General features: G+C 34.8%; 2 protein-coding genes across 2 annotated transcripts; one reads left to right on the forward strand and one right to left on the reverse strand.

Moving 5' to 3' along the window:
• Positions 1-1,792: 1,792 nt before the first annotated feature.
• Positions 1,793-11,330, reverse strand: LOC121392707 (ergothioneine biosynthesis protein 1-like). The gene is given in 20 exon segments (XM_041523811.1): positions 1,793-1,870; positions 2,114-2,176; positions 2,511-2,619; positions 2,996-3,168; positions 3,934-4,086; positions 6,614-6,735; positions 7,253-7,385; positions 8,137-8,301; positions 8,483-8,566; positions 8,617-8,664; positions 8,666-8,765; positions 8,960-9,020; positions 9,023-9,106; positions 9,623-9,726; positions 9,781-9,993; positions 10,064-10,281; positions 10,544-10,612; positions 10,943-11,055; positions 11,105-11,169; positions 11,221-11,330. Coding segments are annotated over 20 exon segments (2,265 nt in total).
• Positions 11,331-11,423: 93 nt separating this feature from the next.
• On the forward strand, positions 11,424-13,463 carry LOC121392705 (arginyl-tRNA--protein transferase 1-like). The gene is made up of 4 exons (XM_041523808.1): positions 11,424-11,558; positions 11,816-11,981; positions 12,044-13,008; positions 13,419-13,463. The coding sequence occupies exons 1-4, from the start codon at positions 11,424-11,426 to the stop codon at positions 13,461-13,463; spliced, it is 1,311 nt and encodes a 436-aa protein (XP_041379742.1).

Below are 13,463 nucleotides of genomic sequence, written 5' to 3' on the forward strand. Positions count from 1 at the left end.
CAATTCGTTACAAGTTGCTAATTTATTCATGATGCTCTGCCCCCTTTACCCCTGAAAGAAATTAAGTTCCAGTACTAATTGGATAAATTAAATGATTCCCTAAACTGATTTATTGTAGACTCCGTCAATAACATATAAGGACCTGGAATGAGTCCTGATATTATATACTCATTCTAAAGTATAAATGAACTAGAATGCTCTGATAGTACTATGGACTCTTCCCAGAACACACAAAACAATGAGAATGAGTCTAGTTATATAGCCACACCTGCTTGTTACTTTCACCCATCATCACACAAGATTCCTTTTCTTTTGCATATAACATACCTTTGTGCCTGAAGATCAGACATGTCCGCATTGTTTATAACAGATGCACCTAATTAATAATAAAATAATAAAGGGGCATTGTAATATGAGACAATTACCGTACCTTATCTGGTCATGTTTTTTCGACTTCCGTCTTTAGTCTTCGCACAAAAAAATGACGCAGTACTTTATGAAGACGACGAATGGGGATTAGAATCTCTCCTCTCGTTTAGTCCAATCTTCATTAGATACAATGAGTATGAATAAATTCATGATTAAATTACCTTTTCTCCTGTCATTGCAAAAGTGCATTTAAAACAAATTGGCTCAAAAGTATTACAAGATTGAAAAATTGGTAGGAAGCAAGGAAATTCAAGAGAGCCCACAGCTCTGGAAGATTGTTCTGACAGAAGAAGGTAAGCATTGAATTTCTCTCTCTCTCTCTCTTCTTACCTGTAGTGGTGTTCCAGTTAATAATAGGCGATGAGGGCGTCATAAATACCTGATTAAGAATCTGTGATTTAATTTGCAATGATGATGTCTTCATACGATGTCCCTCATCAATGATCATGTACTTCCATTTTATCTATAAGAGCCATGTGACTGTCATGTGACCTAAATACCACACCTACCTTAGACAATTGTCCCTTATCTTTCATGACATATTCATAAAGTAGTTAATAACACATTGAAAACGAGACGACCTTAATTGATTGGCCAAACTACGACGTACAAGGGGAGGCCCCTGTTTAATAAAACATTATAAGTTTATAATTTAATATGTGGGCATATAACTTCCATATAACTCTGACAACAGGAGGGTGCCCAACGATCAAATTCCAGGTCCCAATTTAGATAAAGTATATGAGAGAGAGAGAGAGAGAGAGAGAGAGAGAGAGAGAGAGAGAAGAGGAGAGAGAGAGAGAGAGAGGAGAGAGAGCGGAGAGAGAGAGAGAGAGAGAGAGAGGGAGGGAGGGAGGGAGGAGGGAGGGAGGGAGGGAGGGAGGAGAGAGGAGAGAGGGAGGGGAGGGAGGGAGGGAGGGAGAGAGAGAGAGAGAGAAGAAATATAAAATACTACAAACATTATTATACTTACGATAGAGTACAATAATAAGATAAGGTCCATTATTTCCTTTGCTCTCCATTAAATAAGCACACAGTGCTATTGTCTGTATTGTTTTACCCAGTCCCCATTTTCATCTCAGCCAAGATACATTAAGATTATTATTATATAAAGAGACCAACCACTCGAGACCAACAATCTACAGAACAAGAAATTATAAGTATGTTAACTTTTAATATCATAATTGTAATTTTAGTATACAATTATATCTTAGAGACTTTTATTAGATGATACCTGATATTCCTTCAATGTACCAAATGATAATAGTGACGGCTGTTGCTGAATACTTTCTCTTAATGTATGTGCTATGCCGTAATAGTTTTATCGGAGGTTTTAGCAGAATATTCATCATCAGCATTAGCACTAGCTTTTGCCAATGATTGCTTTAGGATCATCTGGGTCATTTGTCTTCTGACCATCTTTGACAGCACTATCATCATCCTATGTGGGCAGAAACACAGTAGGAAAGATAGTAATAGACTCGTTCCCATGTATTGATACTCTATCCAGACTCACCTCAGACTCAGACTCAGACTGATCCTGTTCTAGGTCACTTCAATAACTTCATAGCTATAATATTAATGATTACCATAGCAACCACATATCCAATCTTACCCAGGTGTTCCTTAAGCCACTCCTCTAACTCCGACTTCATTGGTGCATCATCACCCGTCAGTTTATTACCTGTAGCTGTTTCAAAATAACAGTGACTCGCTTGCTACCATTGTCACCAGACTCAGTTTGAGCCTAAATAAAGAGGAAATAACTATGAATATATTATAATAATCTAACCCACTACTAATTCAATCAAAGTGCAATATAAAAACTTATGTACTAAGGTTACAGCAACTAATCAGGTTGAAATCTTTTGAATTTCTCGAGTAGGAGTAGCTCTTTCTAATTGGAGAGAGCAGCTCTTAATTTACATTATTTATTATCTTATTAATGAAAACAATGATAACATTCTTAATAACTACCTATTAATATTATCTTATTGTAGGGATTACCTCAGTGACAGTTTGACGTCGTGAAGATTTGCGTCTTTTCTTCAACTTCTTCAGTTCCTCTTTGTGTTGCTAACCATTTCAATTAAACTCTCAATATATTCATCAGTTTGTTGTAAGAGATACGCCAATCGACGATCCTTTTCTTTATCAATTAATTTACGATAAACCTTCTTCATCTTCAGCCTTGTAAGAAGAGAGAGTGATAAACAACAATCATATTTTATTTTCTGTTTTACCATAAGTCTTCTTAATCGTTCTTTTCAATTCTTTCTTGTTCTTTTTTCTGTTCTCTTTCAACTGTTGCATGATAACTCATTACAGCTTTACTGAGCTTTGACATTTTGCCAATATTAAGACGATGAAACTCTTTAAAATCCCTAGCATGTTGTAGAACACTGGAAAGATATTCCTAGAGAGAGAGAGAGAGAGAGAGAAGAAAAGACGAAGAGATGGGGGGAGAGAGAGAGAGAGCGAGAGAGAGAGCCTGAGGAGAGGAGAGAGAGTAAGATGCGAGAGGAGAGAGAGAGAGAGGTAACAATACCCTAAGTCACAATATTACTTGATGTTTTGTCTCCTTTTCCTTTCTTGTTCCAATTTTTGTTGTTTCTCCAACTTCTCAGTAATTCTTGCTTCACGTAAGGACTGCCTCTTAGGTCTCTTATAAGCCTTCAAATTCAGAGCAGTTTCAAGCGTAGTTGATCTCCGAGCATGAGAAAGAATCTCAGCACGCAACTAAAGAAATTTAAATGTCATCTTTTATACACATATCATCTTATGCATTACCTGTCGTTGAAATTCCAATAATCTTAAAGCTCTTAGCTCAATCATAGCTTTACGACACAATGTATCAGGTAAGCCTCCAGGAAGATTTTCTAGCTCATTAACACGATGAATAATCCTAGCTTTTATCCTATAGAAATGAGCATATTAATAGTATAATGGCCTTGTGGTACAATGTAGTGGTAGTGTTAATAGTACAATACCTAGTGGTACATACCTAGATTCTCTTTCTTTAATAATTATATCTGGATCAAATCCTTGAGGTTTTGTAACAGGAAGGCAAGTTTAACTTGTTTAATTGACTCTGGCCTTTACTTTCACTAGTTTTCCCGCTTTTTCCATCATCTTGGGTAGATTTATCTGTAATCTGATTGGTTGCTTGACTAGTAGGTGGGGGTACCAGACTGAGGCTGTTGGTAAGACTTTGTAGCACTAGTTAAAGGAGACTGTTTGCTGAGAGGAGGTGATTGAAAAGATGAATTATCTTGAGGAATCGAGCTTGGAGATGATGTGGGCGTAGTCCTTCCAGTCACGCTAGAGGCGTGGCTAAAAATGAATGCTTTAAGCTGGTCTGGAAGTGATATGTTACGAGCTAAACATCGATAAGCTTTAATTTGAGCAGTCAGTAATTTCATTTGTACATTTGACAAGTGTCCAGGAACTTTCTGTATTCTTTGCATTTGCATTCCAGGATTCATCACAGGATTCATTCCAGACATGGGGTTGGGTCCCGACATATCCTTGGGTCATCATTGGATTGGGTGTCAAATTAGATGTGGGTGGAGTCATTCCTGGGGGACCACCCATTCCGTAGCCTCCCATTGAGTCCATTTGATGGTCTGGTGATACCATAGGATTCATTTCCATCCCCTAAAAATTAAAAAAATAATTAAATAAAGGACACAATGGTCTATTGAATACGTCATATTACGACATACCCTCATTGAATGAGGAGGACCTGAGGGTCCCTGCGAGTAGGGACCAATAGGTTGACCTCCCATTGGTCCTCCCCTCCAGCTCCCATCATAAAAGGAGACACAGTTGGTGGAGGAGCCGCCATACTAACTTTCACCCAAGCAAAAATAAACGGACGTATACGGAGACGGGACTTGTGTGACCGTCCCCACAATATGGCTACTTCAACAGAGGCTAGTGAAGAAAAAGTATTGAAATGCAGCCATTTTGATCCAGCAACTTCTCCACAGATATTGGGTATAGTTATTGTAGGATATTAAATTAAACAATTATTTGTTATTTATTATAGGTCACTTACCACAATTAACTCGTGACAGTTGTAATCGCAGTGGAATATTGTATTCACAAATTACTAATATAACTATTAATAAAGTTAGTGTTAGGAAGTTTAATACTAAAAATTATTTAATTATACAGCTAATAATTATAATGAGAAATCATTAGCCAAAATAAGGGGACAATATTAATACAAAGTAAGTTAATTAACTTTAATTAATTAAATTAATTAAGGTATTAATTGACCCATTAGTCCCTCTAGCATGACTGCTCAATTATTATAAAATATGTCAGAACAGTGTACTAGTATAATACAATATAATAAAGTCACTCAATTGGTTAGTATATTTATATATATTATATATAAGTATTCATCATTATGTAATATTATGTGACATCATGTAACATTATGTAATATCATGTGACATCATGTGACATCATGCAACATTATGTAACATTATGTAATATTATGTAACATCATGAATATTATGTAATATTATGTAATATTATGTAACATCATGTAATATTATGTAACAGGTGGAGAGCTTGTTGTGTACTGCATTGTTACATGTGCAGCACTATGACACGCCCATATCGTTAGTTAATAACTATTTTATAACTAGTTCTTTATTTAATATATATAGTGAGTTGTTATCACAAATGTTTCTACAAAGTTGTACTGAGTTAGTTGTGAATGAACAAACTCAACATGATATTAGTTATCAATTTAAAATATCACTATGGCAACTGCATCGTCATAGTTACGAGGAAATGGTAGTTATTATTAAATTAACTACAATCATTACACATTTTCATTAATTTAGTTGTGTCATTTATTAAAGGAAGGTTTAAAGTGTAAAAATGAAAAAGATTTTAAGTCTCTAGTCACAAAATCTGAAGTGGTTAGTTATTATCAGTAAATCATCTTTCTCTTTCGCTTATTTGTTTAATAGGATAAAAGCCTGTCTTAATAATTCACATTTATATCTCTATACTATTGAATTCTTTAAGTAGGTATATATCATACAGTGTCCCTTCTAAAAATACTACAATAGGATATCATCACTCCATATATCAGGTGATCATGAAACCTCTCAATCACAAACAATATGGCAAGGACTATCAGATTGTCTCCAAATTAACAAAAAAACAATTTAAATAATAACACAATATAACATGTCATTTGATATTGTTCATATTAAATACAGCTAGCTGGTGGCTATATAAAAAAATGATAAATTAAAAATATATAAATAGCGGAATATTGTCAATCAAATGATAATTACATTGTTGTTTTAAAAGCATTGAGTTGCCATGACGACATGCTTTATCACATACAGTCATCTCTTCAATAAATTCAAACCTATACAACAAGATAATCATGTGATCATCATATGATAATCATGTGATCATCGTATGATAATCATGTGATCACCATATGATAATCATGTATTACAAGTACCATTGTCCAAGATATTCACTCAAAATGTTAGCTGTCCATTTTTCACTTGCGGAAATCACTAGTAGTCCATTTTCAGAGAGACACTCCCACATTTTAAGCAACCAACCTAGTAATTATATAGATTAGGAGGTGTGGTCAACAACAATGAAATTGATCACCTTTGGGTTCCATGAGCCTATCCAGGGAACTCAAACAGAATGAAATTGAAATGTTTGAGTTCATTTGGAATCCATGTTAGCTACAAAAAAAACATGAACATTACGTAAAAGTACATTTTATCTACCTGTTTGAATGTGACATTATTTTTACTGATGATGTCTTCTGGTAAAGGTAAATATAATAGTTCTTCATTCCTTATAAGGGATAGCTTTCCTTTTGATTGAAATTCAAGAGCTGAATCAACCAGTCTTCCGCTATAATCAATACCAATGACCTATAAATGGATGAATAGATGAACAAATATATGGATAGATAATTTAACAGTTTACATTATCAAAGGTCTTGGCTAGTAAGAAAGACGAGTATCCAGGACCACACCCAATAACAAGAGCATCTGATGTGTTTAGTTTAAGTTTTGTAATTAACTGGTTACAATAGATCACTAATGGCTGACCATAGTCCACGTCTAAGAAGAAATAATGAATGGATGGATGGATGTGTGAATGGATGGATGTCCAGACTTACTTTTCCCATAGATAGGGTAATCAGTTTTTCACACGTCTGTTGTTCGTCATATCTAAACTGATTGTTTGTAGATGGTTCATAACATTCTTTAGGAATGACTCCAGGTACTGTGATAGGATTGGCTAAACAAAGAAACAAGAAATAATAATACCATAACTTCTCATACCATACTTCAGAATTCCATTCCCATACTGATACAGTTCAAAAACTATATATAGTCTCATGTCATACTGAGAATTTTGTTCCCATACCAAGATAGTCTTATACCAGTACTTCAGAACTCCAATCCCACACTAATAGTCTCATACCAGTACCATTCCCACATAATAATAGCTCCATACCAATACTTTAGAATCTCATTCCCATACTAATATAATCTCGTACTAGTTCTTCAGAACTTCATTCCCATGCTAACAGTCTCATACCAGTACTTCAGCACCTCATTCCCATGCTAATATAGTCTCATACCAGTACTTTACAACTTCATCCTATAAACTAATAGTGTCATAGGAATCTCATCCCATGTTATATAGTCTCATGACACTTTTTTGATACCTCATTCCCATACCAATACAGTCTGATACCCATACAGTCAATACCTATGGACTCCAGCTCCATGTACATAGACATTGAGATCACATAATTTAACTGGTGTTGTTTCAGAAGTCAGAGATCGGACCACACGAAAACCCATATGTTGATAGAAGTGTCGTCGAAATGCAAAACGAGCAAAACGTGAAGCTTCATCACCCGTTGAAATCCAGGACCCACCCTATAATAGTAAACAGCAAATGGATACATATAAAATACAAATGGATGCATACATAATACAAATGGATGCATACATAATATAAATGGATGCATATATAATACAAATGGATGCATACATAATACAAATGGACAGACATGGGGCCAAGTACTTTTGAAAGTACTTAAGTAAAGTACAAGTACTTTCAAAAAATCTTAAGTACAAGTACAAGCTCCAATAATTAAAATGTACTTAAGTATAAGTATAAGTACTTTAGAAAGTACTTAAGTACAAGTACAAGTACAAATGTTTCAACTGGTAGGTAATGAATTTGGGAGTGGTTATTAGTTTTTGGCAGTCAACAGAATTACAATAATGGTACATTATCATTATTACATCTTATAAACATTAGCTGTTCGAATCTGTCATCGCTTAGTCTACACCTTTCTGGTGTGAAAAACCTTTCCCGCAAAACTAAATAGCCTCTCTACAGCTGAAGATTTGATCAATAACATTAGAAGGACTTAAAAGACTTAAAGGTACTTCAAAGTACTTATAAGTATTAAGTACTTGCAAGTACATACCTCAGTACTTGAGTACAAGTACAAGTACTACGCAAAAATTAAAAATGGACTTAAGTACAAGTACATGTACTTTCATAGATGTACTTATAGTACTTAAGTACAAGTACCAATGTACTTGGCCCCATGCCTGCAAATGGATGCATATATAATACAAATGGATGTATACATAATACAAATGGATGCATACATACTTGCATCATAGTGTGTCTACCATCAAAACAAGGTGATGAAAAGTCATCATATAAATAGTGAGTCTTAAATCCTGGTAGACCATTAAAATGATCTTCCATCCACTTCCAAACATTGCCGTAAACATCATAAAATCCCAATGAATTAGGAGGGAAAAAGTTTACTGGCTAAAAGAATTAAAAACAATATTTGCCTTTCATCCAGGCATGTATCCATTCAATCCAGCTATCCATCCATTCATCCAGGCATGCATCCATTCAATCCAGCTATCCATCCATTCATCCAGGCATGCATCCATTCAATCCAGCTATCATCCATTCATCCAAGCATGCATCTATCATTACATACTGTGGAAGATCCATATTGAAAATTAATATTAAAATCATTATTGTCCACACAAATAGGATCATTGTCAAATTTTGAACTAGGAGGCTAAAAAAGGAAACAAAATCTTAAAATTTTAAACTCTCATTAAATCTTACTTGTTCCCCTGCCATGCGATGATGTTCAGCTTCAGTTGGTAATCTAAAACTCAGGTCCTTTCCATTGACAATATGCCTTAGCTTCGTGATAATTAACATCTACAGGCCACTCCCATGGCATATCAATGACATCATACATTGCACGGTATCTAATATAGAGACATACACAGTCTGAGACCCATTCCAATACAGACTGGGACTAAGTCTATTAGAATGGATTAATCAGTCAACACTGTCCTTTTTATATCATTAATGGCCTAAGGCTTGACTAAAAGTATTAAGTGATAGTTTTAGATGCTGATTTCAGCTTCAGACTGAGACTCAATATTTGATATTTCCAAACCTGTAATAATCAGCTGATGTTTCATTAGTATAAGGAAGATTACAGTGTGAATAGCTGGATAATCACTACCACAATTACTCTTACATCCTTCATGACAGACCCAGAATATAGGATGTTTTGCATGACGATATTGTACCCATTGCCAACCTATAACAAGGAATGCATCAAATATATTGTAATTAACAAAAAAATACTGTAAAAAAAACAGTAAGTTGTACAACTTAGAAGCCATTGTTTTATAACTGTTGTAATGTTTCAATTGTGTATTGTGGGAAGAAAATTTATTATATAAATTATAGTACTATAAACAATGAGTAATGATGAAAACCACATTGAAACAAAATACCAATTTAAAATCTTTTTGTTTTTTATTGTATTTATAAATAGATGTCACTGGCTATCATGGAATATATGGACTAATAATTAAATAATTATTAGTCCATATATAATAATTATTAATTGTTTTCAATATTCATTTTATTTTACCAAACAAAAATGTAAAATGCCAAACGTTTCAATAGTCAGAGTGAAACGTTTGGCATTAATATATTTTTTGTTTGATGAAATAAAATAAATATTGAAAACACTAATCTACCCAAACACCCAGGTCTTTTTCTCATTAAATATATTTGCCATGATGTTGCTATGGTTACAAAACCCTACCTTCATCAGTCCATAACTCCCTACGTTGGTATCCACCTGCAGCAACAAATTCTCGAAACTCTCTATTAGTAGTTAAATACTTTGTGGCTTCAAATGCTGGGACCCTGAGAGAATAAAGAAATAGTTGAAGCTCATAAAACAAATCATGACTGACATACTTCATTGTTCTGGTTCCATACTCATTGTCCCAGCCATATGTTGGGAAATCATTAGGTTTTCCAAGGGTAACATCACCTTCAGGAACTTGTATGAACTCATTAGGACCAACAGGAGTGTCTGCAGTCAATGGAGCATACTTCCAGTTAACAGGTGTTTTGAGAAATTGAACTGGTAATTGTCGTATGAGAACTGAAGATGTCTCCAAATGAATACTAGAGAGAGAGAGAGGGAGGGAGAGAGAAAGATTTATAAAAGACCAATCAATATAATTTCTATTCATACCGTTGATGTTCATTGCCATGAACAGACTCCACTATAACAAGTAATTCAATAAATTGATAATCTTATCAATTATCTTACCCAGGGATGTTCTTGATTATTGGTAACTTTAAAGGGGCTGTTTCAATTACATGGATCACCATATCTCGTACTGTCTGTCGGTACTCCATAACCTCTTGAAGGCGTGGCCATTTATAAGTACCACCCATTCTGTAATTCTCCTAAAGAATTGATCAATATTTGAGAAAATGGTTCATAATAAAATTTAAACTAATTCAGTATGAATAATTATAGTACATTAAATACTTCTAACCATTAATACAACCATGCATGCATGACTATGTGTAATGATTATATAAAAAATTATAATGATATTCAATAATTACTATATCATCCCAAGAAGATAACCATGCATGACTATGAGTAATGATTACATAATAAAATTCTAATAGTGTTACATTATAATGTTTAATAATTAATTACAGTGTCATCCCAAGACATTTCATCCACGCCAGTTTCAAAAAGTGTCTCAAAATGTCGATTGACTCTTTCCTGTCAAGAAAACAAAGAAATCCATACTATAGACTAACAAAATATATTGAGAATTATATGACTCCATAGCCTTGCAAAGGAGGAAGGAGCATGCAGCTACAGCATCAATTGACAAGTACTTAAGTTTCCAAATATGGTCATGAGCTACAGCTTTAAGTGCAAGTTGCACAGATCCTTCCTCCATTATTATTTGGATATGGAGTCCTGCAATTTGCAAACTAGTCCTTAGCACAGTAGATAAGTGGGCTAGAAGTAAGTCTCATTCAAAATAGTCTACATTTAACATCATTTAGCTATTGATCATGAGATGGTCATTATATAATAGAGAACCTTGATAAGTCCAGAGAGTAATAGCTTGTTCACATAGAGTGTGGAAGTGTGTGCAAAATAGAAAATTAATGGTAAACGAAGTCTGTCAGGACATTTGTAAAAGTACTGCTCATCTGGTAGTGTAAAGAGAGTGCATGCTTGTAAATGGTATCTTTGTCATACCTGTTATAGCTGAGAAGATGCCTTCATCTAAGTCATAACTGTTCTCAAAGTAATTCCTGATTTCTCTAGAGAATAATGGAAGTGATATATAATACTATTATGCAGCAGAACCTTACCCTCGCGTGCAGTTTGCAAGATTGCAAGGTCGCAAGGACAAAAAATGATGCTTCTTGCTGGATAGGAGCTGCAGAGCAGTCATTTTTCTGTTTTCTGAAAGTGTTGGCATGTTTACGTGCAAATGCTCTTGCTGGCAAAAAAAATGTACTTTAATGGTAAATAACCAAATAGGCGTGGCAGGTTAAAAACATTGACGAGAAAAATGGATCCTCGACAAATGAGCATTGTGGAGTACTTGGGTAATGATGGCGGTCATAGGTGTGGATATTGCGGGAACTCATCTGGTTTCATAGCACCAGGGATGTGGGCTCATCGACTAACAGTCAGAGATTTGCAGGTTAATCCAATAATCTCTAATACTATTGTATCAAAAGTTTGTGTTAAAGTTACACCACAGTTATTATAGGCCTATCATTCCACGTTATTAATGATCATTATCACCTGTCTAGACAATAGCCACTTAATCTGTACGCCAAAATGATAGTGATTAATTAAATAAACCACTCCTATTTTTATAGTGTAATTATATCACACACTTATTATATGTCTCTGTTATTAATATTATTAATTATTACATTTTAATGTTGTCAATAGGATTTAACTGATCGTGGTTGGCGTAGAAGTGGTAAGTATTGTTACAAACCAGCTAATGACCAAATGTGTTGTCCTCTTTATATCATAAGATGTGATGCTCCTAACTTTACATTATCTAAATCTCAGAAAAAAGTATTAAAGAAAATGACAGAATATTTGAGGATGGGCACTAAAAAGGGACACCACGATGAAAAGAAAAAATGACACTTAAAGATACTGAAACTGTAGCTGGTGGAGCTTCTAATGATCCACCTCTTGAAGGGTGTGTGGTTTCTTCTGCTAAACAGGTTCGTCCAGGTCAAGGTCCAGATCCCAGCAAACCACCTTGTCGTAAAGCTAAAGAGATAAAGAAAGAGAGAAAAATATTAAAGCAAACTTCTTGTAAAGAAAGTGGTGGTCAGTCCAGTCATGAAACAACAGATAGTGCCACACCCACTGCTAAACAGGATGACCGCAAACCATTGGAGGCTTTCTTGAGTGAATTACCTTCAACTGATGAAAACCCCACCCACCAATTAACAATACGATTAGTTCGATCACATCCTCCGTCTCCAGAGTTTACTGAAACTCTTAAGGACAGTTATCAAGTTTATCGTAAGTATCAAATGGCCATACACAAGGATCCTCCTAGCAAATGTACTATGGAAGGCTATAAAAGATTCCTTGTTGATTCTCCACTAGTTCCAGAATCAGGTCCACCAGAATGGGAATGTGGCTATGGATCATATCATCAACAATACTTCATCGATGGACGTCTCATTATGGTGGGTGTGGTCGACATATTACCTCACTGCATGTCATCAAAATATCTCTATTATGATCCAGAATTTGATTTCTTGACATTGGGAACTTTCTCAGCTCTCAATGAGCTAGCTTTAGTTCGACGGCTTCATCATGCTAATCCAGATCTTCGTTATTATTGTATGGGATACTATGTACACAGCTGCCAAAAAATGCGCTACAAAGGTCAGTACACGCCCTCTTTCTTACTCTGTCCTGTAACCAATCAATATGTACCAATTGAAACCTGTCGTCCGAAATTGGATGTTACTAAATATGCACGCTTTAACGAGGAGGCGTGTCCTTCTCCTACAGTAGATGCAAGTTCAACATTAGTTCTATATGGTCACGATGCTATGCCATATGGTGTCCTACGTGCTATCAGTGAAGAGGATCAGGAAACTGAGAGGAAGGTACGTGAGTATACTGAGCTAGTAGGTAATGACGTGTCACAAAGATGTCTACTCTTATTTCATGAACTACAACAATGTACTAGTGTGTGTGTGAGATTTCATAAACTACAAAGTATGTGCGTAATACATGTTTTTTCTTTTCTATGCAATAATTTCTTTTAGAAAGTAAAGGATGTGATATTAATATACCTACTATGATAATGTAGGTAATACTTAACAGAGTTAATACTATTAAATCAAGTTACAAAATAGTTTTTAAAATTAACAAGCAGAGTGTTCCATTATTACCTAAACAGTTTCTCCATTTGGAGAGATTGGAGGTTTCTCCTGAAATTCTAATGCTGTTTGATTTGTTGAGGAAGGTTTGACATCAGCAAAGTTAAAATCACTTTTTGCTTTTAATTCTTCAGAATCAGGTGTTCGGAAGAATTGGTACCAGACACAACAAGCAATAA

The sequence above is a fragment of the Gigantopelta aegis genome, unplaced genomic scaffold (assembly GCF_016097555.1).
Source record: "Gigantopelta aegis isolate Gae_Host unplaced genomic scaffold, Gae_host_genome ctg4331_pilon_pilon, whole genome shotgun sequence".
Taxonomy (NCBI): Eukaryota; Metazoa; Mollusca; class Gastropoda; order Neomphalida; family Peltospiridae; genus Gigantopelta; species Gigantopelta aegis.

Excerpts from the sequence above, each read along its gene's own strand:
- LOC121392705 (XM_041523808.1), top strand. The coding sequence starts at position 11,424 with ATGGATCCTCGACAAATGAGCATTGTGGAGTACTTGGGTAATGATGGC. Across the intron at positions 11,982-12,043 it reads GACAGAATATTTGAGGATGG|CTGGTGGAGCTTCTAATGAT; the intron begins GCACTAAAAAGG and ends CTGAAACTGTAG. Across the intron at positions 13,009-13,418 it reads ATCAGGAAACTGAGAGGAAG|AATCAGGTGTTCGGAAGAAT; the intron begins GTACGTGAGTAT and ends TTAATTCTTCAG.